At 36.6% G+C, this 26739-nt stretch overlaps 1 protein-coding gene across 1 annotated transcript; it reads left to right on the forward strand.

Annotated features, from left to right (window-relative positions):
• Positions 1 to 26571, forward strand: LOC107767657 (uncharacterized). Its single transcript, XM_016586734.2, has 28 exons — positions 1 to 560; positions 666 to 747; positions 1372 to 1447; positions 9362 to 9426; positions 9505 to 9549; positions 9634 to 9734; positions 9818 to 9959; positions 10604 to 10665; positions 10788 to 10861; positions 10939 to 11009; positions 12011 to 12098; positions 12573 to 12645; positions 12732 to 12827; positions 13489 to 13597; positions 14476 to 14569; positions 14657 to 14740; positions 14822 to 14978; positions 15155 to 15348; positions 16659 to 16703; positions 16921 to 16949; positions 17029 to 17150; positions 17847 to 17894; positions 22870 to 22994; positions 23140 to 23462; positions 23599 to 24535; positions 24619 to 24672; positions 25946 to 26059; positions 26134 to 26571. The coding sequence occupies exons 1-28, from the start codon at positions 185 to 187 to the stop codon at positions 26185 to 26187; spliced, it is 3840 nt and encodes a 1279-aa protein (XP_016442220.1). The 5' UTR covers positions 1 to 184; the 3' UTR covers positions 26188 to 26571.
• Positions 26572 to 26739: the final 168 nt, after the last annotated feature.

Below are 26739 nucleotides of genomic sequence, written 5' to 3' on the forward strand. Positions count from 1 at the left end.
TGGGGCTCATTTTGTAATTGTCATTTACGTGCAAACTGCAAAGCGAAAGAAGAGAAAGAGTACTCGGGAAGTCCCCCGCCACAATGAAAATGAAAAAACCTCTTTCCCGCCAAAGCAAAAAAACTCACAAAATACACGAATCCACAATTAGTTCGACATCGCAGAAGCCGTCTCCATTGCAGGAATGAAGAATTATAAGCCAGCACCACCGCCGTCGGCGACTCAAAACCCTAAATCCTCAATACATGTGGTGCATATTGGCGGCATTCCGGTGGAGTTCCCATACCAACCCTACGGTACACAGCTCGCTTTCATGAATCGAGTCATTGCCACACTTGATCGAGCACATAGGGAGGGTCGTTCTCACGCGCTGCTAGAATCTCCCACCGGTACTGGAAAGTCGCTGTCCTTGCTTTGCTCAGCTCTTGCTTGGCAACAGAAATTCAAGTCTAAGAATCTTAATCTTTATTCTCATCTCACCCACTCCAAACCCGATCCTCAAGCCGTTGCTGATCCTATTGGTCATGGCGGCGGTTTTATTCCTGAAACGCAGCCCTCAGGTACTTCATTTCGTTCCGTTATTACTTTGTAAGATAAACAACAATTGAAGTGTAGGACTTGAAGGCAGAGGCGGATTTCGCATTTAATTTTTTTTGCCTCTGCAGGGAACCCGGATACAACATCATCGGCTGCAACTAATGGGGAGAACAAGAAGAAAAATGTGGCGCCTAAAATCTTTTATGCCACGTAAGATTAATATTTTTTCCATAGTTTTTTAGATCAATATCTGGACCCTATGTAAAATTGAACCCTTAGAGGCTTAGCAGGCCATAAGCGATGAACCAAGGCTTTAGCGTGTGAAGTTAACTCATTCTAGAAGCAGCAAACTCTAGGCAAAGTAATTGGCAGAATTTGTGTATTGAAAATCAGGTCATCTTTTTCTTCTTCTTTTCAAATGTGATTCTCCATCACACACACACACGCGCACATGCACACTAGGATCAAGTAGGTGATTCAAAAGCTTCACTGACCATTGCGTCTCCAAGGAGGATAAAAGCCTTCAAACCATATACTATGTTTTGCTCGCACCAAAAAGTGCTAGGTATAAATACTCAGTCTTCAATTTGTGCACTGCTATGTGTTTATCTGTAAAGCATCTTTGACTCTCACCGGCCACGTCATGCACATAGGTGCCATTCCTAAAAAAATTTCCACTCTATCCACGTTGCATCCTCTCCATGTTGCTAGCATATCTTCTAATGTCCTTGGCATTACCCACATTATAATTTCATATGCCTGACTTTGTGGCCTGTCATAATTTAGTATACTTGGACCATTGTGACTCTTTCTGCACTTGGATAATATTCTTAGGAGGACACATGCACAAATTGCTCAAGTGATTCGGGAATACAGAAAGACAAGTTATCGGGTGCAAATGGCTGTGCTGGTGGGTTTCCTTTTTTCCTTTTAGTAAGCTATTATATTCTTTTCCAATCTTAGTTACCATGTAATCATGTTTATGGTTATACCTAAATTCCCATGGCTATCATTAGTCCCTAGTGCTTAGTTCAAGTGGCAAAGGTTGAGGGACTTGTGATTCAGGTCACAGGTTCGAGCCTTACGTCATGCGAACTAAGCTTGGTATATAATTGGAAAAGGGTAGATATGAAGGCTCATTGATCCTAAGGGTCGGCCGCAGACGAATATCTCGGCCAGTAATAAAGAAAAAATGCCCACGGCTATCATAAATTGTATAATGAATCTAATGGAATTAGGTTATTACTCCCTACATGTATATAGATGCAGACAGATACACACGTGTATATGCATACGTGCCTTAGGAATTACACTTGCTAAAATTTTCTTGTATATTCCTACCTATTGCTAATATATACGGTCATATCATGTGAGAATAAATTCTTCATTGGTAATTGAAAAAAAGAAAGAAAATGAACAAAGTTGCATACGCAGGAGGCTTGAAACTGCAACTGTTAAGGCTCCTTTCACTTGCAATTTCCTTTTGGGTGATAAATATGTTGCTAAGAAGTTTCAGAATGTCCCTTTATCCTTTGTTTCTTTTATTCCTCTAATTTTTCTCTACGTGTACAAAGTAACCCATTTAGGAGTTTTGTCTACATTTTCCATTATGTTTTGAGGTGGTCTTTATGGCTAAAGGCAGTAATAAACATGTTTTAGCTGCTCTTACAGTATACATACTCTTGTTTTATGAAACAATAAATACCAAATGGAAGATAAGATGCTCAATTTTAATGAGACAATTTGTACATGTTGAACAACGACATGATTGACATTGTTAAAGTGTCCCAAATTGGTTGTAGGAACGAGTTGTAGTCTCTTTATATGGTTCTAAGAAATGCTCAATCCCTTAACACTTAAGCTAGCTTTTTTGATTGAGCTAGGTTCAAGGTTCATTTTTCTTGTCATGATATTAGATATACACCTATCCTTGTTTTTTCCTAATGTTGGGTCCCCAAGTTATGTTATCCTCAGTTGAAATACACGAAAAGGGAAACTTTTTTGCGGTGCATGGGTCCTTTCCCTTGGATGACTTGAGTAATGGAGAGACAACTGGGCCCTACTGTGGTAGAATCTCGTGAACTGGGCCTACTATGCATTGGGGGTGGGGGGGTTAGAATGTCCCAAATTGGTTAAGGAAATTGGTAGTAGTCTCTTTATATAATCTTTGGTAATCTTCACCACTTGAGCTAGCTTTTGTGATTGACTCAAGCCCATGGTTCATTTTTCTTAGCAGTCATGATTGATTCCAGATACAACTTTAAAGTCTTATTTGTTCATATTTTTGTTGTGAAAAAGGAGATATTTGAGGTAGACTAATGAGAGGTATTTGGGGGCAATAACTGGTTTAAGCTAACAACCATAAATTGGCTGGGAAATTAGGATTTGCTGCCAAGAATTATGATTAGTGGCTACATATGAAAAGAATTCAAGTGAAACTATTAGGCAAACAACATGACAAGACGAGGATAATCCACAGTATGTAGGTGTGGTGCAAGGATGCCCTAATAGAGCTCAAAACCATGATCTATTTTATTGAGACGATTAAGCTACAATCACAGTTAACAAATTTGAAAATGACAATTTTGAGGGAATTGTCAAGTACTTGTGCCTTCGTTGGCAAATATTGCAGATGGAAGTACTAATTAGAAGGACTCCAACTAAATGACTAAGATTCAACAATTAACAATAAATTATAATATAGAGTTTTGGATGTGAAAACTCGGTTCAAGGCACACTATGGAAGTTGTCTTCAAAGGTAGATTCAGTTGCTACCCAGGTGCAAATAGCAAAGTCACGTCCTACTCTCAAGATACAAAGAACCACTTAGGAATCTTTAAAGTATAATAAATCAAAGTACTGGATAACTCTCAAATTGTTTAGCTGCTTTTGTAGGAAATTAGCGTGAATATGAAAGCGACTTTAGAGGAGATTGAAATGATGAAAGGTCAAAGGATGAATCCATGGAACTCAAAATCGTACGGAAGTCAATCGATAATTTCTTGGGCTGGTGCCTTAAGGTATTTAAAGAGTGAAATATAACCAATGCACCTTTTCATGAATAGATGTGTCTTACGAAGATTGGATCTTCAGTTAATGAACTAATGTGTTGTGCAAAGATTAGATACATATCTTTAGAAAATGTTGTGCCTTTTCAACAATAGGCATATTAAATTTTGAATCACTAACTAAAACCAATAGGTTTTCATATGTCAAAGTATAGAACTATCTTTGCTTTTGCTGACTTGCATGGCTAATATATTCTAGTTTGAAATGAAAGAAGGTTATCCCAGGTATTTCACAAGAAAAAGAGAAGCACTTAAATGGAACCAAACCAAACTGAATCACTTTGATAATCAAAGTAAAGAAGGATCCGGAAGCTCTTGTCGGTCTCCACTGCGTATTATAATTTGGATTATTTCATAATGTTCGATTAATATTTTGATCAAATTAGAGTTTGGGTTAGGATTTGTATGAGATAGATGATCTCGATGAGACTGATATTCCAAATATTTCCTTTTGGATCTTACTGAATTTGTTACCATTTGACAAAATATGCTTTGAAGTTTAATTGTAACATATTACTTCAAAGCGATTGCATCCAAGAATCACTTATTAACCAAACAAGTTTAGTGCCTTCCTAATATCTTATATAGCTACTAGGAGTGTTCAATTCATAATCAACAATGTGGTATGTCATATATATGTAGTTTATAGATTCATTTTAGTTATGGAGGCTCTGAGCAGGATGATGGATAAAGTTGTTTTCAGTGGCTATCTGAGGGTTTCAATGTAGTAGTTGGGGAACAAGGGTCAATAAGTTGTCTCACATCTTTTGTTTGACAATGACATTTTAATTTTTTGTGATGCAGATAGGTGTCAGTTGGAACACTTGCGACATGTTTTAGTTTGGTTTTAGGTGATGTTAGTTCTCAAAATCAATCTTAGAAAGTGTGAGATCATTCCAGTTGGAGAAGTAGAGGACATTGAGAATCTTGCATCAATCATGAATTGTAAGGTTGGTGTTCTTCCTACTACTTACCTTAGATTATCGTTTGGTGCCTCAAACAAGGATCAAGCAACTTGGAATCTCGTACTACTGAGAGTTAAGAAGAGATTGGCAGGATAGCAAAAGAGATCTTTGTCCAAAGGAGGAAAGGAAGTGCTTATTAAGAGCATTTTTTGGGGTATACCCACTTACTTATGTCTTTGTTTCAGGCACCTGTTAGTGTCATAGAAAAGATGGAAAGACTACAAAGAAACTTTTATAGGATTCAGCAGACGGGGCAGAAAAATTTCACTTGGTAAGGTCGGAGATAGTGATGACTCATAAATGTTGGGGAAGGTTTGGCGTTAAAGATTTGAGGGTTTCAATAAAGCCTTAGGAAAATAGTTACGGAAATTTGGGTTTGAGGAGCATGCTCTTTGGAGAGAGGCGATATCATAAAAGTATGCCATTTGGAGAGAGGTGATAGTACCAAAGTATGGGGTAGTGGAAGGGGCTTGGAGGACAAAAATTGTTACTATGCCTTATGGTTGTGGTTTGTGGAGAAATATTATGAAGGGATAGAAAGAGTTTAGCCAATTTGTATCTTTTCGAGTAAGTGGATGGGAGGAGGGTTAATTTTTGGGGGCACAGGTGGTGTGAGGTCAATTCTTTTAGAATTACATTTTCAAACATTTATAGGATTTCACGTCAAATAAAGATGACATTCCAACAAGTCCAAAGAATACAAGATGAAGAGGTTTTTTAGGATTTGAACTTTAGGAGGAACTTTCAAGATTGGGAAGTGACAGAATTCCAAAACCTTGTAGGCTTGCTTCACGATTAAGCAACATTGCAAGATATCCAGGATACTTGGAGGTGGGGGGAGGGAATCAACATAGTTTTTACTTTTTTCTATCAAATCTTATTATGAAAAGTTGCTAGTCAGAGAGGAGGTTCCTTTTCCACATAGATTGATTTGGAGTCCAAATGTGCCGAGAAAAGTATGCTTCTTTGCTTGGTTAGCTGTTTCGGGGTTATCTTGACTGTTGGGAAGTTGAGAAAGAGGAAGGTGATGTACATCAGCTAGTGCTTCATGTGCAAGGGTTCACGTGAGTACGTCGATCATCTTCTTCTGCATGGCCAAGTGGCCTCGAGGTTATGATGGGTAATATTGAGCTAGTTTGGTGTCTCGTGGGTGATGCTAAAAACCATGAAATATGTCATATTCAGCTAGATTCGTGGTAGAAAGAGAAGGAGACATAGGGCTTGGGATGTGGCTCATTTGGCATTTATGTGGGTTCTTCGAAGAGAAAGAAATAGGAGAGCTTTTGAAGAGATAGAGATGGATTTTGTACAATTGAAAAGTAGTCTTTTATCCCTTATGTCTTTTTGGTGCACCCATGAAGTTCCTATTTGTATAGAAGATTGAGTTGTTATTCGTAGAGAATCATATTTTTATGTAGGACTTTACCTTTTGGTATACCCCTTGTATGCGGGTTTTAGTAGTGTTATCAAAGGCGCGCTTAAAACGCGCTTTAGCCCTGAAGTGAGGCTCAAATCATGTTGACCGCTTAGCCTTGCTTAACGGGCTCTTCAGTGTTGTCATCAAGGCTCTAAGACATACTTTTCCTTGCCAATGAGCATAATCCTGAAGAGGCGATACTAAACAATTGATATTTTATTTTAGAATAAATTTTCTTCAATTTCTTTATCCATATATTTAGTATTCATGCTTATTGATATTAGTCTTGGACTACATATACATATATGCATTTTTTCTCCATTTGCGCCTTTCTTCATTAAAGCCCGCGCTTTATTTGCGCGTTGCGTTTAAAGCCCCAATAGACCTTAGAGCTTTTTTGCGCTTTTCGCTTTTGATAACACTAGTTTTATGCCCAAAATTTCTCAATAAAATTTATTACCTTATCAAAAAAATTGTAGCTTACAGAATATAATAATTTAAAACTACCTCCTCCCTATTCCGTTGAAAATGTCTTTCTACTTGCCAATTGTTAAATCCTTAATATCCTACAAGAGAGGGAATCCCGAGAAATATACATGTTAGAGAAAACTAGCCAATTTTTCTGTCACACCCCAACTTTGTGAGTGTGGCCGGTACTCGGTGCCTAAGGCCCGTGCTTACCAATCCTAATACCTGTAATATACTTAACCATATGTGGGATGACGAGGCCTCTGAAGAGTGATTACCTGATCAAAAGACATAACCACCTGCCCGCAGAAAAGGTCCAACATACGTATATATACAACAAGGCCGACAAGGCCAATATAAACACAACGGGTCCACTAAGAAGGCCGACAAAGCCACACAAGACTACTATATATAAGACGACTGTCTACAAGCCTTTAGAGAGTACATCAATATCTGGTCGGGACAGGACCCCGACATATCCAACTATGTCTACAAGCCTCTAGAGAGTACATCAACAACATCTGGTTGGGATAGGACCCCGACATACCCAACTATGTATATATACACAATCACCATACCTATCAGCTTACTAAACAACTTTGGAAGAAGGGAGCGTGGCAACATTCAACTGAGTCAAGTCACCTATTGCAAGGTATCGTGTGAATCTCTATCTGTACCTGCGGGTATGAAACGAACGCCCCAGCAAGGGGTCGTCAGTACGAAAGATGTACTGAATATGTAAGGAAGAGTACAGAAGTCAACCCGAAACTCATAAAAAACCTCTGAAGGCATACACTGTCACAATCCTGGATATATATGCATGTCTGTGGAAATCAAGCCACTAAACGGGGTCATATAATATAGTATCAAGCCACTCTGCGAGGCAAATCATGTCATAACATAGCGTACCCGGCCTCGAAGAGGACTCTGTCGTACCCGGCCTTAATAGGACTTGATAATGTCTTATGTCGTATCATAACGTACCCGGCCTTAAAGAGGACTCGGTCGTACCCGACCTTAATAGGACTCAATAATGTCAAAATAAGCTGTAACGGTGTGCACATATAACTATAAGTGCTGTACCCGACCGACTATAGCGCGGCTCGGTAAGAAAATAGATACACATATATAAGTGTAATGCAAGCAATAACTCTGAAGGGCCTTATGGATCTGATCGGAGTGGCTCAAGGTCGTTATCCTCCTTATGTAATTGTGTCTGTATCAATTGTCCGAGAGTCAACAAAGATCATCAAATTCAAAGGCTATCAAGGCGTGAAGTGATCCCGACAAAGAACAATAGGAGTCATGAACTATATCAATATGAAACAATGAGGTTCACAACCTTTAATCTTGAGAATAGAGTTCTTTTTGAAGTAACGACGTTATGGTTACGTTCTTTGTAGATCATGCCAAAAGAAAGAAAGAGTGAGCCTTAACATACCTTTGTCGTTAATTAACGACTCAACGTATATCTTCCCGAAGACTTCAATCTACATTAAGACAATAAAACTTGTAGTTAATGCCATAGAAGAACTTACAAACATGTTTCTAAGCTAGTAGGTCATTTATAGAAAATCGGAAAAAATTTCCCCTATAAAATTCCACTTCCATCCAAACCAGCATAAAAACAATAAGAACAACATCAACAATAACACACCCAAGCTACCACATTAAGAACCAGCCGAAACCTAGCTCAAAACCCTTCCAAAACAGTACACACGCACAAACAACTCAAACATACTTCCACCTTCACTTTCAATTCATAGTTTTTACATGTTTTCTTCTTCATTTCACTTAATTGATAAATGAATAATTTTAACAACATCAGCCACAACATAATCATATTATATTCCTAATTTCCAGCCATCACAAATCAAATTTATCACCTCAAAACAGCCCAACAAAACAGTAACCATATCTTAGGCTATTTCAATGCTATCTTGTAGTATTTTGCTTTAAACAGCCTCACCAACACTTGTAAAGGCTTAAGCACAAGCAAGGAGATAATTACTTACCTTATACAGAAACTACAACTCGAAATCCAAGCTCCTCTTAGCTCACAACAACCCTTAATGTCATCACAACATCATAGAAGCGCTTTCCGCTACCTTTACGGGGTTCTTGATGTTAGATATAGGTGGTTTACCTTAGAAATCACCCTTAAACCATTGAGAGCTCTTAGAGAGCCTTTAGAGAGATATGTGGGGTGCTCTGGTCGAAAAATGAGAGATAAGGGCTTCCCCCGTTTTTATAACAAAAGGATAAGTTTCCACCGCCTAGGTGGGTCCCATAGGGGCTGCCTGCGCAGTCTCGCGAAAGCGCGAATATCTCTCTACTCCGATGTCGTATCGATGGACGGTTTAATGCGTTGGAAACTAGACTCGTAGATCTTCAATTTGGTGCATGGATCACCCCGTAAATCCAAGTACATTAAGAGAAAAACTCGGTAACATTAGACCCAAATTTTCAGTAAAATTATGAACGTAACTTGCGACAACTTTTTGCCAACTTTTGTTTCATAACGTGCTTGACTTCAAAACTTAGCACACGACTATCATACGATTAAAATACCTCGTAACATCACCTTCTTATGATGTTAAGCACCCTAGTCTCACTTAAAATTATGGGTTATAACATCCCCAACTTGTCGACTTCCGACGAAACTTATTTTCTTCAAATCATTTAACTTCTAAACCTTACAACATGTGCGATGCATGGTTTTATACACTCATGAACTTGAGAATAGTCTTGATCTCTGAGCTTATGTCGACTAAATCATGACACACTTTAACGTGTGAAAATGTGGGATGTAACATCTTCATTAAGGATTTTGGATCGTTTTGCTTCTATGTTTCTTTCAGCTTGATATTGTACTTGTTGTTTGCTTACTATTTATCTTCTTTCAGGCTTCACGAAAACACTACTGTACAAATATGAATGTACGAGGTGAAGACAACATTGATGAGAAATGGTGATTTTCCATATATTCATAAAATCTGCTTTCCTATCTCTTTTGTCCAATGTTATAATGTTATGGCTGAAATTGCAGCAAGTTAATAGTGAAGGATCGAGAGGCTGGGTGCTCAGAATTCAAGTTAGTTAGTTTGACTTTCAGATGTTTCTATCGTCTATTCTTCTCTTGATTAAAAATTGAGATTTTAATCTAATTTCTGAATAGAAATTCTCATAAAGTCAAAGGTCATCCATCCCTTCAGAAAGGAGGGTGCCACGAGGCTCATGATATTGAAGATCTTGTTAAAGTTGGACAAATTGTTAAAGGTGACAAAGTCTGTGTGTAAAGTTTTCCCATTATTTTCTATGCAAGGAGTGAACTCATCAGCAAGCTATTCTACAATTTTCAGGCTGCTCATACTTTGCAGCGCGCTCCATGGCTGATGATGCGGAATTAGTGTTCTGTCCATACAGCTATATCATCGATCCAGTTGTTAGGAGAGCAATGGAAGTAGATATAACAGGGGCCATCATTATTCTCGATGAAGCCCAGTATGTATAGATATAAACCACTTGTGACATTTGTTGTTTTCCCTGGTGACTTGTTTGTGTAGAAAATAATGGAAAATTTAATTATACATATTAAAATATGCACAAGGAGTTTCGTAAAAACAGATGATTTTGACATAATAGCTGAGCTACAAATGCAGAGTTTTGCCTGCTATGAAATATATTAATTCATCTTTAGGTCTAGGAAATGGTTGTTTTGAACATCAGACAACAACTAATACTCTGTCTGATCCAAATCGATAGATCTATTTTGCTTATCAATTATTTTCAATTTGATCAATTTTTCCGAGTTGAAATTGTACTTATACCGTTTCATCTTTTGAAATAAAGTTCAGATATTGAGAAGTTCTTGAAGAAGTGCTTCAGCAAAAATTCTTTCCAATTCAAAATGATGAAAACAACTGTTAAAAATTGCTAGTAACTGATTGTTTTATTCAACATGAAGTAAAATAAGAGAATTATTTCGAGACAGAATGCTTAAACACGTATTGCATATCAGATAAAGTAGTAATGATTCATCAGAAGAATTGAAAAATGTATGTATTCCATAATCAAAATGAAGTATATACATATCATTGTCTTGACTAGTTTTTCGTATATTTGTTTTGGTTGGTGTCTGTCTGCAGCAATATAGAGGACATTTCTCGTGATGCTGGTAGTGTGGATATTGAGGAGGATACTTTTCTTCGTAAGCATGGACTAGCTTTTCTCCATGCCCTTACTTAATCTTTTTATTTGGGGCCAAATTGAAAGAAGACTTTCTTACATTTTTATTTTAGTTCATCTCTCACAGTTCTTGTTTTCTGGAAGAGTTGCAGATGGAACTGGAGCAACTCACACTATCTGATACTATGACTTACCAACCTTTGGTAGAAATGGTACAGGTAACTACTGCAAATTTTAAGTTCTGTTGACAGCTTATAGAGCTTTCCATCTATTCGTGTATTCATCGTTTTTGCAGGACATACTGAATTGGATTGATAGGAAGAAAAATACTTTAGAAAGGCACGACTTCCAACACTATTTCTCATGGTGAGTTATGGTTCGGTTATTGTTCCTGCTTCAGATGTGAAGTAACAGAGAAAAACATATATGTAATGTGAACAGATCAAGTTTGTATTCATCATTATCAAATGTTGGAACATTATATAACAAAAGGAGTATCCATTACTTCTCATAATTAGACTGTTCTTGATAATTGCAAAAGGTAAAGTGATAGACAGGGACTGTTTTCTTGCATTTCCCATGTATTTGGCCAGTATCTTCATTCTTTAAACTTGATGCATACAGTCGTATGGAAATGCTTTAAGATGCTGAGGGACTTTATCACTTTCCATACTGCTGAGGATAACTCCATTTATCATTTTTGATAGGGAAGTATAATTTTTCTATTTTAAATTATACTTTACATTGCTTCATAGAAGCTATAATTTTTTCATGACTTTCTTTATTTAGTATGGAGTCTTAGGAAACTGAAAGGGACATGGAATCAATTACTTTACTTTTGAAAAGCAAGACTCTGTCAGTGTTTAGGTTTCCATTTCCGACCAAACTTTGGTTATGTCATGTTACAGGACATTGTTTTAAATGTTTGGCATGGGTACCCCACATATTCTAATTGTTCAGAGTCTAAGAAAGCTCTTAAGTTTTGGCGCACTTAAACATTTATTACTGCTGAAGCTGAATCAGGAAATCATAATTGTATATGGTGTAAAGCCTTCAAAGTTGATCTTCAACCCAATAAAAATATTTGTATATGCAAAAGAAAAGTACTAAAATTCTACAATTTGAGTACAAATTAGATCTAACCATATTCTCACACAAGGTGAAAGCTATTTCATATACTTATTTGAGACTCTGACTCAAGGTGATTCATGCTCAAACATTACTGCAGGTAACATTGTTTCTGCTGTTAACTAGTTTTCACATTCTACCTGTGCATGTTGTGCGCTTGTGTGTGTGTGTATATATATATATATATATATACATACATACATACCTATTTATCTCATCTGCTCCAACTTAATTTGTAGTTGGACGGGTGACAAGGCCTTGAAAGAGCTACAAGAAGCCAATGTGACGAAGCAGTGCTTTCCCATTTTACAAGAATGTGCCTCGAAGGTAAATTCTTGTTGATGCTGGTCTGTTTAGTCTTAAAATAATGATAATGGTTGTTAAGTCCCACATTGGTTGAGGGAATGGGTTGTGACCCCCTTTTTTGGTGTTGGACAATCCTCCCTTGTGAGCTAGCTTTTGAAGTTGAGTTAGGCCCAAGATCAAATTTTCACATGGTTCAGATCTAAGGCACATCGATCCCTGTTGTTGTGATTCTCAATGTCGGGTCCACATGTCATGTTATCCACACTCCAATTGTTCTGTCCTGAGCGTTCTGGGGTACTAATTCCCACATTTGTTGAGGAAATGGGTTGTGGCATCCTTATATGATTTTGCACAATCCTCCACCCATGATCTAGCTTTTAGGGTTGAGTTAGGGCCAAGGTCCATTTCTTCACAGTGGAGATATGAGGACAAGTGTAAGTATTTATATAATTGCACTTGCTCTCACCCTAATCTCTTATCATTTTCCCCCTGAAGGCCATCAAAGCTGCTTCTGAAGCTGAGCCAGAGACAGCTCATTTGAGTGGCATGGCAGCAGCTGTATTAGAGGGTACTGCATCTTATATCTAATTCTAAATGCTAAACTTATCTTTTAAAGGAACTTTATGTACATTGACAATTATGAGTATCATTCAGGACTATTCACCTCACTTCGTTACTTCTTCTCGGGAAACGGGCTTCATGTGTGTGATTATCAGCTAGCTTTACAACGACATGTCAAGAAAAGTCCTGGTAAGTACTGATATATGTGAGAAAGATGCTGCTTATTGTTCCTGTCTTCAGGCGCACTAGGTCTCCCATTTGATCTTATTAAACTAAATTGCACAGATCATTTAACATATTTTGCTGACAAAAATATTCTAAAATATTTACAGATATTTGTTATGAATTGTAACAAGAAATGCTTTGCATGTAATGATGGGCTTTTGTAAGAAGGACGTTTAAGTGTTCTTTCTTCAAAGGAACTTGATCTTCTGAATGCTTTTGCAGGGCATAAAAGGATCTGAGGGTTTATTTAAAACTTTCCTGATTACTAAAACTAGTAGAGATACTTGGTGATTCTGTTCTGTTTCGATCTGGTTCTGTATCAGTTAAAAGAGGTGAAAGCCCTTTAACTCCATCCTTGGAACACACGAGAAGGAAATGAGATAAACATGTTTATGCTTCAGACATCCCTGACTACTTTGAAGCACCTCAAGCCTCAACCACCACACAAAAGAATAAAAAATAGAAAAGAAACAAAGAGGAAAGGATGATTTATTTACTGGTGACATGAATACTGACACTGATGAACTTCTAGAAGATATAGTCATAATGCTCTAATCCTGAGTTAGAGATCTAATTCATTTCTTGATAGTTAATTTTATGCTGCTATCCCTCTATGAATGTGCAGGAACTGCTGTTGGTAGCTGGACGCATTCTTTTAGTTTGTGGTGCTTAAATCCAGCGGTTGTGTTCAGAGAAATTGCTGATTCTTGTCTGTCAGTGATTCTAACATCAGGGTATGTGCAATATCACACATCACATGGCAACTTCATTCAAGCATTAATCCTTGTTGGTGTTTGGAAAATTTAGACAATTCCTTTTTGCTTGGGTCCAATTAGAAGCAAACTTAATGACTTATCTAGCAAAACTTTCAGGTCAATGGTGTATGGTTCAGTTTCATGAATATGTACATACGTCAAATGTTTCTTGTCTCTGTTTACTTTGTTTGTTCATGATCTATCCTTGCACATTCTTATTTGTGCCTTCTCCTGCCCTTCACTTGTGATGCCTCAGAAAGACAGTTATGAAAATCTGCTGCTTGAAGTTCCAGTTCCTTATTTGATGTGCTGCATCTTTATTTTTACTAGTATTAGTACCCGCGTGATGCGCGAACACAAATATCAAATTATGATTTGGGTTATTTGGATTATATGCAATTTACCTTAAAATTTAAACTCTCCGGATAAAAATTACATATATCATTAGATATCAATTAAGAAGCATGACATGAAACTGTTTCTCATATCTTGTATTGGATAACATATTTCTTTTTTATATTTGTAACATCCTTGATCTTAGCACTTGCATTTATTCCGTGGTCGATATTAAAGAGTACTAAAAATATCACGTTGTAATTTGTCTTGTTTGAGCATATTATTTTAACAAAATTCTTACTACCACTTTATGTTTTACTTCAAAGTCGAATAAGTCTTGTCCTTCAAAGTCGAATGATTGTCTTTGTTTACTTTGTTTGTTCATGATCTATCCTTGCACATTCTTATTTGTGCCTTCTCCTGCCCTTCACTTGTGATACCTCAGAAAGACAATTATGAAAAGCTGCTGCTTGAAGTTCCAGTTCCTTATTTGATGTGCTGCATCGTTATTTTTATTACAGGACTCTATCACCAATGAATTCATTTTCCTCTGAACTTGGTGTTACTTTCGGTACTTCTCTGGAAGCTCCACATGTTATAGATGTTGAATCACAGGTACTTTAACATTTGTCATTGTTTTGGGATCTGCTGGAGTTCGGACTTTATTTATAGATGAACTCAATGCCAGCCCATGAATTGCAGTTTTGGGCTGCTGTAATCTCGAGAGGACCAAGAAATTATCCGCTGAATGCAAGTTTCAAAAATACAGATTCATATGCTTTTCAGGTATTATGTGATATTTATGCTAAATTTTCATTTGTCAATTTGTATTTCCCTCTGTCTGATGTTGTAGTATTCTTCGTGAAGGATGCCCTTGGCATATCTTTAGAGGAAATATGCAAGATTGTTCCAGGTGGTTGTCTTGTATTCTTTCCTAGCTATAAGCTGATGGAGAAATTAAGCACTCGCTGGAAAGAAACAGGTCAATGGGCCCGACTTAATGCTCGAAAGCCCCTTTTCGTTGGTAAGAAACATTAAGTCCATCCTTTGGACATCAGTAAGATATTAGCAAAACAGGCAGTAAGATTATCCGAACTATTCATTGCATGCTTTTCCATTGATGCATTGGAAATTCATCATGCTTGCCAATTGTTGATCTTTACTGGTGCTATTAATTCTTTCTTTGATGTTTGCGTTTAGAGCCAAGAGGGAATCCAGAAGAATTTGAATCAGTTTTGAAGGGTTACTACAGCTCTATTAACCAAAAGGGGAAGCTGATGATGGGAAGAAAGAAAAAGGCAAAAAAGTCAGCTCTTAGCGACAGTAATCCACATGAAGTTTCAGATGAAAACAAGAAAGAGGGAGCTGCTTTTCTTGCTGTTTGTCGAGGAAAGGTACATCAGGGTTAATTCCTCCTGTCAAGTTGTACTAATTTTCTAGTATTTGAACTATCACAAATGGCTGTCTTGCGGAAGTTCAGTCTCACTACTCTGTCGGGTCCAACTGCCCACATGGCCAATTGGCAACACTGAGGTGCAATCTGTAATTACCTAATTTAATGTTCAACTTACAATCTTACTAAGGGAATTCGTCTTTTGCATTTGACATAACTTACAAAATTCCGGTATGACTTGAATACAACTGTTCTTAAAAAGTTAATCAACACAGTGCAATTGGAACCCCCGACAATAGCCTAGATTCCTATATGTTTTGTTAGAGATATAATTAAGTAAATAAAAGAGTAAACTTTAAGCTTTCAGATGAGATGGTCATATATTTTAATACGGTGGCAAAGCACACTTAGGTGTTGGGTTTGAATCGACACCCATTATCAGAAAGAATTTCCACGTACTTGGCTCGTAAAAAAGAATCAAGCCCGCACGTGAGAGGACGTATTAGAGACATGAATGCTTCCGGTCTTTCTCAACTCTTAAATTATTTGGAATGTTGAGAAAGGCTTTAATAAGATTTTTTTGATTCATATTAACTCAGTTCAGGTTTATTAATTTGTATAATGGAGGAGTAGCAGCACTTTTATGGCCCATTAACATTGATTTGGAGTTTCTTAGGGGTTATAACCTTTCTGATGCAACATAAAATGGTTCCATCTTGGAGCTTGGCCACCCTTCCCAGCATTAAGCAATATGTTTTGCAATGTTCCTATTATTTTATGTTTTAGATATGTCTTTTGTAAAATAATTTGGTAGTATAAACATGTAGCTTTGCAACCTTAATCTCCTTGCTTAGAAGCCATTACATGGTAGACAGTGAACAACGTAAAGCTATCGAAAACTGAATTTTCCAGGAAAATACTTTCTATGGCCAGACAAGCAAACAGACTTTCATCCTTACAGTTCTGGAATGAATCCTTTGTAGAAAGTGCATTGAAAAAGATTTTAACATTCATGTCAACAATGACTTGCCAAGATACTTCACTGAAGAGTCCTTCCTCTGTGATAATATGGTACTTTTGCAGCAGAATCAGTTAAGATGTTGTTTAGAGTTGCTTTATCTTTATTTATGAATAAGCTCTTAGGAGCACATTGTGTTGTGCATAGTTTATTAGCTTCAAAGTCCATCTTCATTATATTTCTTTCTCCACATCGGAGGCAAAGAAAATGAAACTTTGGCCTTTCATTTTTGTCTGTAAGATTATTCAAGCTTGAAAAGATTCGATATCTGAATATGCAAGTGGTTTCTGCAGGTTTCTGAAGGCATAGACTTTTCCGACGAGAAGGCTCGTGTAGTCGTATCCTTTTTCCTCTCTTTGAATTATGTTACTACTATTTGTCTTCCTGGAATCTGATAAGGACGGCATAAATGCGGACATAAATCCTGATGTTCTTATGTGGATTCTTATAGTGGCAATTCATTTTTATATTGCAATTTGCAAGTATATTTGAGATTGCATGGGCTTTTTGTTCCAGAGTTTTCGGTTGTTGTGGTTATTTTCTTAACTAAATTAGATAGTTGTAGGCATTCCCTTTCCAAACATGTAAGAAATCTCTCTTTATATGAATTTCTACTGATTCATATATGTTTCAGTGACTAATATGGGGCTCATTTTCCATCAGAAATGATATTCAAGTCTCTCTTAAGAAGAAGTTCAATGATATTTATAAGTCATCCAAAAATCTTCTGAGTGGGAGTGAGTGGTATTGTCATCAAGCCTTCAGAGCTCTCAACCAGGCTACAGGTAGGCCATGTCTCTGGTATCTTTCTAAACATCTCCATGTTGAGAGTTCTTTTGTTATCACATATATGATGTGATTAAGAGTATAATCCATAACTCAAACTAAATCGTTAGCAAGAGTATACGTCACAGATTCATCAACTTGGTGTTTGTCAGCTTAATCTGTATGATCATCCATAGTTGTTGCAGTTGTGGACCATCATATAATATCAAATACTTGTAATTTCTATTTTATGAATTATTTTGCACTGTTTAAGTATTTTTTCCACTTACAAACTTTGGTCAAATTATTTATTATTATATGTACCTTAAGAAATAATTCATATTAATTAAAAATGATCTTATCCAGTCAATTTATAGCTTAAGGTGAATTAAGAAACACAATTTGTATCTGGATTAATTCATAACTAAAAGTATTGAAATAATAAGCTCATTTTTTCTGGTTTAACAGCTTTAAGGTATTTAAGTTATTTTTACAAAAAAAGTGTTTATCAACACATTTTTACCAAAATGATATTTTCCATTTAATGTTATACAAAAATGCCATCTCTATGAGTAAACTATTTTGCAATTAATTGCTTCGTATAGGGATGTCTTAGTTATTAAAGATTTCCCGAAAAAGTTTATCTATGTTGTGTGATTACTTTGTAATCCACCAAATTCATTGGGTTCTGATATAATTGGTTTTTTGTTTTGTAGGTCGTTGCATACGCCATAGATTTGACTATGGAGCTGTGATCTTTTTAGGTAATTATATTACCCCTTATTTGGTTGCGTAAAGAGAAAAAGACGAGAGAATTTTTCTTTGCTAACTTAGAGAGTACGCACATAAAAGGGACCTCCTTATAATGGTGATTTGGTTACTGGAAAAGAAGAAAAATGGAGGAGGATCCCTAATTGCCATATACAAAATTCTACTCATACTTTGTTCTTAGATATGTATAATGTATCTGGGCAATATTCTAACACTCATCTTCAAGTTGGAGCATATAGATCATGCGCCCCAAATTTGACAAAAGTTTAATTGATTTTGGTCCTTGAGTGCTTTAGTGCACACATTCACCAACTAATCATTTGAACTAACAAAATTTAGTGGAGATAGATTAGAAGTGTGCTTTCTAACCAAGTGACAATAATTTGGATGTTCTTGATCCTCTCATAGAACACTGAGTTAGAACTTAGAAGTGCCATGAATCACAACTTTGACTATTGCAAATCAACTTTGTTTGTCTGACCTTTCTGAACTTCAGCTCTTCACTTACTACTTCAACTGCATAAGCTCATATGTTGCCTATATAGCAAACTAGGCCTCTATGCTCCACCTAGAAAATGATCTTAGTTTTTTACATGTTTAAGAGATCAAACATGGATCACTCTTTGATGCTAACTTGGCCCAATTTGCAGTAGGATAACCAAAACATCACAAATATCTCCTTTCATTATCAAAAAAAAACATCACAAATATCTCCTCGATCCTTGTATTGGATTGCTTGGCCTAGAACACCAGCTTGGTACCACAGCATGTGGATGATTGCATCCCAATGACCATCACAAGAATCCAACAAGAACTGGCTGGTCATGCTAACAACTAAGGACTTCATAAACAACTTATTGTTGTAGCAGCTCTTAACTTATTAAAGGCAACCCCTGTTTTGGAAACTTGACACTAGGTTGGGGTTTTGTTTGTGAACTGTTAGAAGCCAACCATCTTGATCTTATCCAAGATTATAAGGGCATACTTGCTTGATGAGAGCTATCTGAGCTAAACTGAGACATCTCCATGTGCAAACTCATGGAGACTACCTTAGACTATAAAGAAGCCGACCAAGTCAACATACAAGACCCCAATTCACATAAGCAACAATGACTCTATTTGCTCTATCTTGTTGGAACACTTGGACCAAACATTTTGGGTGGGATAAGGATCTAACTATTCAGAGCTTCATTCGCTTTGGTACTCTGTATTTCTGTAAAAAAGGAGAATAAGAGAGAAATATCTTATTTAACTGGTGAAGTACATGTACAAGAGAATTCATTATACAGGGATGTTGGCTACGTAAAATAAAGAAAGGTTTCTCAGTTTGGGTTTCTATTTATTGTACAATCATTTGAATATTTCATAAACTGCACCAACACATATTCTAACACTATGGACTTTCTTGACCATTGCTGACTATAGGTTCACATTGCTAGCAGAATCAACATGTGTTGGTTTTTTTAAAAGATGGGGCAACAAAAGGATTGATTGAAAAAGTCTCTCATAAATTTTATAAACCAAGAGGGCTTTAAATAGACAATTTAAAAACAGAATCTGCAGAAAATCTGGAGAATAAATATTCAAATTCAAAAACTTAAACTATCTCAACTAACTTATCCTATTAAATTTAAATTTAATCAAAGACTCCTCCTTCGACCAAACTAATTATTCTGGTAAATCAAATACCAACAGTAACAAATGCAAAATCCAACACTCCTCCTTGCTTTTGTTGCTGCAATAGGCTGATCCTCCTCAATTTCTGCTTTGGCAATTTGTGCTTGTGCATTCTTTCAAGTGTTTTTGAACTTGCATCCCATATGCAATGACTTGTTCTTTCTTTTTTTTTCTTCTTTTTGGTTGTGTGCATAGAAAACAATCTCAACAACTTTGTCTTGTTTGAAGGTTCTTCTGAAGGAGTTTTAATTTGGGTAATGATAAGATTTGCAGGGAGTGGTTGTAAAGATCTTTCTTCTATTACAACATTCCATAAATCATAGGTTTCAAGATACGATTTTATTTTCACTGACCAAATCTGATAATTTTCGTCAGTGAAAGTTTGTGGGGCATTCAATGAGAGACTGCTGCTTGCCATGTTTGAAAATGTGTTTAAAAATTGATATTGGTAAAAAATGATTTGAAAATGGTTCTTTGGAAGAATTCACAGATCCCGTAAGACCAATGAAGCTCTTGATACCATTGTTGGTTATTTTAAAAGATGGGGCAACAAAAGGATTAAAAGTATTGATTGAAAAAGTCTCTTTTAAGTTTTATAAACCAAGAGGGCTTTAAATAGCTAATTTAAAAACAGAATCTGCAGAAAATTTGGAGAATAAATTCAAATTCAAAAACTTAAACTATCTCAACTAACTTATCCTATTAAATTTAAATTTAAACAAAAACTCCTCTTTCGACTAAACTACTTATTGTTCTGGTAAATCAAATATCAGCAGTAACAAATGCAAAATCCAACAACATGTCCTTGTTATAGTTCTCGGAGTTTCTAGGAGAAGAGCTCCTTCCTTTTTGTTGAATTTCTTAATGTCTGGGTACGACACTTTTCTTCTTCATTATTAGGCAAAATATATAGTTTACCCATCAACCTTGTAGTGAAATCCCTGTTACACACCTCTCCTTCACGGGAAACCTTTTACACACTCAACCTTTTAAAACTGTGTCTAAGACACACTACTTTTGACCAGATAGCACTTGCGTGTTTACACACAAAAAAGCGTCTGATGCCCGTAAAACACCCATTTTTTTTCTCCCTTCCCCACAGGAACCCTTCCTCCTCCCTCTGGTCTTCTTCCTCACCCCCCTCCCCCCCCATCTTCTTCCCCAAATAGAATTTTTGAAAGAACATAAAATTTTAGATCTAAAATTGAGTGATTTTTGTTGGTTTATTGTCTAAATATTGTGAAAATCATTTATTTTTGATAGATTTAAAAGCTTTAACAGTAGTATTGAAAGTTTGGTAAAAAAATCTAGAATCCACCATTGTTGGGGTATCGAAATAAGCTTGTAAATTCAATTGGGTCTTGTTGATTATTGGGTTGTTGAACTCAATTTGTTGCTCGATTATTTTCGGCTAGTTGTTTAGATCTAAATTGCTCGGACTCTTCACTTTCAGTGCCGCACCCGTGTCGACACGACGTGGGTGTAGGATCCGTGTCGGATCTGGTCAACCGATTTTGGATACTTTGACCAAAATCAACGGAGAAATTTGGGACAGATACAATGATTTTTGAAAACAAATCAAAAGTTAGGGTGATATGGAAGAAAATGGAATACCTTGTATATATAAATTTCTATGTCAGTCCTTTTCCTTTTATCTCCTTCTAAAATTCTACTCTTGTTCAATATTTTCTCCTTCACGGAATACCTTGTAAGTTCTCCACATAGTGTCTCATAATTTAGACATAACTTTATAACTCTATTTTTAAATAATTGAATTATTTTTAGTTGAATCCCCGCACCCGTATCCATACCTGGATCCGTACCCCCGAATCTTTAAATTTAGATCATGAAGGATCTGACCTCTAGATCCGCACCCGTATCGGACACCCGCACCCGAGTCCGAGCAACTTAGGTTTAGATAGTGTGGTTTAATTTTGGTGTTGTTGGAAACTTTCTCACAAACAACTATGGTGGCAGTAACAATGATGCTTAAGATAGAAAATGGGAAGATGAAGATGGGTTTTAATTGTAATTTCTAATATTTTTTCCTTTTTAAGGTCAATGACACGTGTCACGACCCTATTAGGGCGTGACTTTCACGTTATTTGAAAAATTGGTCAAGCACAAAAGTGGTGTGTCGTAGACACACTTCTGAAAGGTTGAGTGTGTAAAAGATTTTCCGTGAATGAGAGGTGTGTACAAGAGATTACACTGCAAGGTTGATGGGTAATCTGTATATTTTGCCTCATTATTATCTAAATATATATTTTTGACAAATTTAATATTTTTAGAAGAAGTATTTAGTATGTTGTTTGTAAACAAGTGGAAATTGATTTTACCATGTAGAGGTGTTGATCTTTAGTAGATCTCGATGAACAACAACAACAACAAACCCAGAGCAATCCCACACGTGGGGTCTGGGGAGGGTAATGTGTACGCAGACCTTATCCTTACCTTATGAAGGAAGAGAGTCTGTTTCCGATAGACCCTCGGCTCAAGAACAATGAAAAAGACACAATAAACAAACATTAACAATGACAAAGAAATAAGATAAAAGAAACAAATAGCACATCATGTAATAGCATAGAAACTAGGAATACGAAGCTATAAGAGAAGTGCAAAAACTACCGGCAATAATGCCACATCGTCTAATTAGCAAGGAACTTGGAATAGGAGAATACAAGATTAGTACTAATACTACTAATACGACTAGAAGAGATTCTCGACTACCTGTCAACCCACAACTCTAATCCTCGACCTCCACACCTCCCTATCGAGGGTCATTAGTAGATCTTGATGAGTCAACAAAAACTTTATGTCATGCAATATAGGAAACTGGTGATGTTACATCATTTTAAGATAGACTATTTTAGGGCTTTGTTGTTTCTTCAGACTGCGAGTATTTCAATCATTCATCAAAAGACATATTGCTAATGAAACAGTGTTATGTTATTCATTATAGATGTTAAGTAAATTTGATCCCTAATATAAACAATTGTATCATGGTACATCCCCAGAGTTAACTAGCCCGTAATATCAGTCATATCTATTATTTAAATATAAAGGTATCTTGTTGTCAGCAATCTCTAAATAGAATTCTCTCTCTCTCTCCACCTCTCCTTTTCCCCTTTTTTGAGTACTTCTAATTAATTACAGCTTGGTACATTATTTCAAGAAAGAATGCCTCATTGCCTTTATATTGTTTTGAATAATTTGATGATTTTCTCTATCCTTTCTTGTATCAGATTACATTTTCTCTATACAATATCATTTTCATCTTCTTGCATGTAGATGAGCGTTTCTGTGAGGCAAGGAATAGAGCTTATATTTCAAAGTGGTTGCGGAGTTCAATAAGACACTTCGGCAGCTTTGACGAGTCAATAGAAGAACTGAAATCCTTTTTCAGAGATGTCGAAGTACTCATTGACAAACTTTAATTATTATCATGGCAGCTCTTGTTCTCTGCATCAGTCCATTGTCTCTGTTGAAGTTTTCCCAATATTGTTCTCCTTTTTATTCTATAAAGTTATTAATTTAAACCTTTTCTTTTACTTTAAACAGGAGCGTGCTGGCAAGGCAGTCATTTCCGTACAGAATTCTGTTATTGATGTTGAAGAAAATGCTTCTCTAACTAAGAGCGTAAGAACCAGGCAGAAAAATCATAAGTTGAGCACTTATAATGTGAAAGGGCTTAAGGAAGAACAAAATGGTGCATTGATTAGTCAAAAAGCTGCTCTCCTATGTCAATATTCACCTATTAATAAAACGTATAATACATCCTCCACAAAAATGAAAGTTCATGCTCCGCATTTGATGTTAAGTGATGACGAGGATGGTCGCAGAGGTTACATTGATTTGGAATGTGATTCAGAAAAATCACCTAGGTGAAACATGAATCCTTAGTGTGTTGTGTCTGAATTTTATTCCTTTCATTCAGTTGAAAAATGTCTGTATATTGAGCTCTCCACTGGACATTTTACCTCTGCGTTATTTTGTGACACTGAATTTCCAATTTTGCAGGTTTTCTGGAGATCCATTGATCCCCACTGACCTCGACTTAACCATTGTAAAAGAAACTCCTTGTCCTGATGACATTATTCACGTTTCTAGTCCTCAATCCTTCTCCAAGGATGAATATTCTAGCTCAACCATTATTCAAGCATCTGGTGAGCTCTCAGACCACTTGGCAAATCATCCTGTAACTCAACAAAATACTGCGTTGGGTTGTAAATCTTCCTGTTTGATGCTTACTCCTGAAAAAGATGTTTGTACCAAAGCAAACAGGATGTCGTGTGATGTTGAATCATCAATTAACTCAAGCGTCAATTCTCATGTGGGTAAAAGGATAAAACGTTTGGATTTGTCATCCATTGTTCATCTCCGTGCAGAAGAATTTGATATTCAGATGACCAACACTCCGATGCATGATAGTTTTACATGTAGATCAAGGAAGATTAAAGATGCATACCAGCGAATTGATTCTGGTTCCAGAATTAGTCCGTTAGACAAGGAACCGGAGAAGTCCAAATTTCCGAGGTCTCCAGTCCTGAATAACTGTGATACATCAGTTGTGCAGTCTAAACTTGCTATGCTGGAAAGACTACAGATATTTTGCTCACTTTGTGAAAATCCACTGGGGCTTCCTGAGAATAATTTATTTGTTATGTGCTCACGAACTTCGTCAACAAAAACTCACTTGAAATCTCTTTGGAAGGGCCAATTAGAAACCCCTGATCCGAGCAGACATAGTATACCTATTCTTGTAGCTAACTTTTCGTCTGTTGATCAACGCATCTATGAAAGAACCAGTGACAGTTTATCTGTACAGGGGATTTGGTGCAAAGAAGATGGTTGTGTTTTCAAAACTATTTTCTGCCCCTTTTGTGTAAATTCCAGACATTGTCTTGGTGTACAGGTCATGGCTTCTGATGCAGCTAATGTCCAGTTACTAAATAAGGTATTAATCTTTCAGCCACTACAGTACAGGTCATGGCTTCTTATTAAGATATTTCCGATTTGCACCATTTGTTTTCTGTGTAGGTGCTGCTTTATTGTGATTGCTTGGTGATAAAAGAGCCTGAAGCGTCAAGAAAGGTCAGTCAGTCCTTTGCTCATTCCTTGGGGACAAGTGACCTAGAATGTGTAAAATTGTAGTAGCACAGGCACATGTGAAATACCTTAAGCAGAGTCAAGTATCATGCAATCTCTTGGTTGATAGGTCAAATGCATCATGACTCAGACAATAGTGGTCATGCAGATCAATGGCTAATCCATGATATGCCTGTGAGCTAACATAATCTGAATCATTAACCTCTAATATGTCCTCTATTTGAAAGTGATTGGAGGTGTGAGAGGTTTGACACTGGAGGGCCTACGGAGAGGTAGAGGTAGGCCAAAGAAGAGGTGGGGAGAGGTGGTTAGGCAAGATATGGCGCAGTTTCAGCATGACCGAGGACATGACAGGAAGGTATGGAGGTCGAGGATTAGGATAGTAGAGTAGGTAGTCTAGAGTGTTCATAACAGTAGTATTGGCACGCAGTCTCGCTTTCTGTGGGCAGTAGGTTTTTATGACTAACCGTAGCTTTCTTTCATTGTTGATTACCTTAATATCTTGTTTTTATTCTGCTTTTATATGGCTTTTTGGTACTGTCCCTTGTCTATATTTTCATTAATGTGGTGCTTATGTTTTCCTGAGCCGAGGGTCTATTGGAAACAACCTCTCTATCCTCACAAGTTAGGGGTAAGGTCTGTGTACACACTATCCTTCCCGGACCCCACGGTGTGAGATAAGACTGGGTATGTTGTTGTTTGTTGAAAGTGATTGGTTCAACGACCAATAGAATATCTGTAAATTGACCATCCAAGTTTCCATTATCTCAGTTCTGTTACGGCACTACTATTGGGATGTCCCTAAAGATCTTGTATGTAGCATATTTATTTGATCCAGAGTCTTGTGTAATCATCATGTTTCTGCATGTGCATGGCACTTAATTCTGTAGCTGAAATCTATTGTTATTTGATGACTTCTCTAGGCTGGATATAAGCTCTAGATAGAAGAATGCTTTGACTATTTGCCGTGTAAGCAACCAAGCAAAAAACTTAAACCCAAGCCCTAGAGATACTAATCTAACTAGTTACTCTGGAATTAATGAAACATATGTAAGATCTTCAGAGAGTTTCTAGGGGATGATTCCACTGCCAACATGTTGCTTTATGATAAATGATCCATATCCCAAAATTTTAATGTGGTGACGTGTTACTATTTGGTGCTTTCTGATAAATGAACCAACGCCAAAAGTTTCAGTGCCCCACTAGATTTTTTTTTATCCTGTTAAATTTGTACCTTCTTTTCCACTCTCAATTTTAGGAATTATCTCCGTCCACCAATTCAAGCTCTGATAGAGGAGGTATTAATTCCATTGAGAGTTTCTCATTTACTCAGCAGCAGAACCTCGGAGGATGGAGAACTACAAAATCCAAGGCAAGGACATATATTTGGATATAGTTTTTGACATTGTTAACCTAATATATTGATTAAATGCATTTATCATGCAGATGCGGTTACCAAAGAGGAGCATCTCATCTAGTGTACAGACTGATGTAGAATGAGTTGGAGTTCACTAAATACATGATATACTTGCTGCAAAAGTTACGATATTACAAGACAAGCTTCCAAGATAGATGGCAAGTCAAAATGGGTCAGAAGTTGCTGACAATATGATTCTCTACTTGGAGTTTAGCGTGGATGCCTACAAATGAACTGTTTATGCAGTTCGATACAAGATATCATCACTCAGAGATCACTTTTCTAGTCGACGAGTGCACATATTGGACAGATATGGGAAAAATTTTATATGAAATTTTTTATATAATTTGTAAAAAAGGCACAAAAATGAGATGTCCTGTTGATGGCGTTAGTTAATTTTTTTAAAAAAATTTACGAAAAATGGTATGTGCATTTATTATTATTAGTGAATAAAATCTCCCTTAAATAAATGGTGTATATGGATGGCTTACACCATTTATTTCTTGTATCTTAATTCATTCATCCTTATTTATGTATTAAGTTAGTAGCTATGTCAACAATGGTTATCAACGTTATCTCTTTTCAGAATTCCGATGTTTTATAACGAAGCAGCAGCGGTTTTTGTCTTGTTGCTC

The sequence above is a fragment of the Nicotiana tabacum genome, chromosome 23, assembly GCF_000715075.1.
Source record: "Nicotiana tabacum cultivar K326 chromosome 23, ASM71507v2, whole genome shotgun sequence".
Classification (NCBI taxonomy): domain Eukaryota; kingdom Viridiplantae; phylum Streptophyta; class Magnoliopsida; order Solanales; family Solanaceae; genus Nicotiana; species Nicotiana tabacum.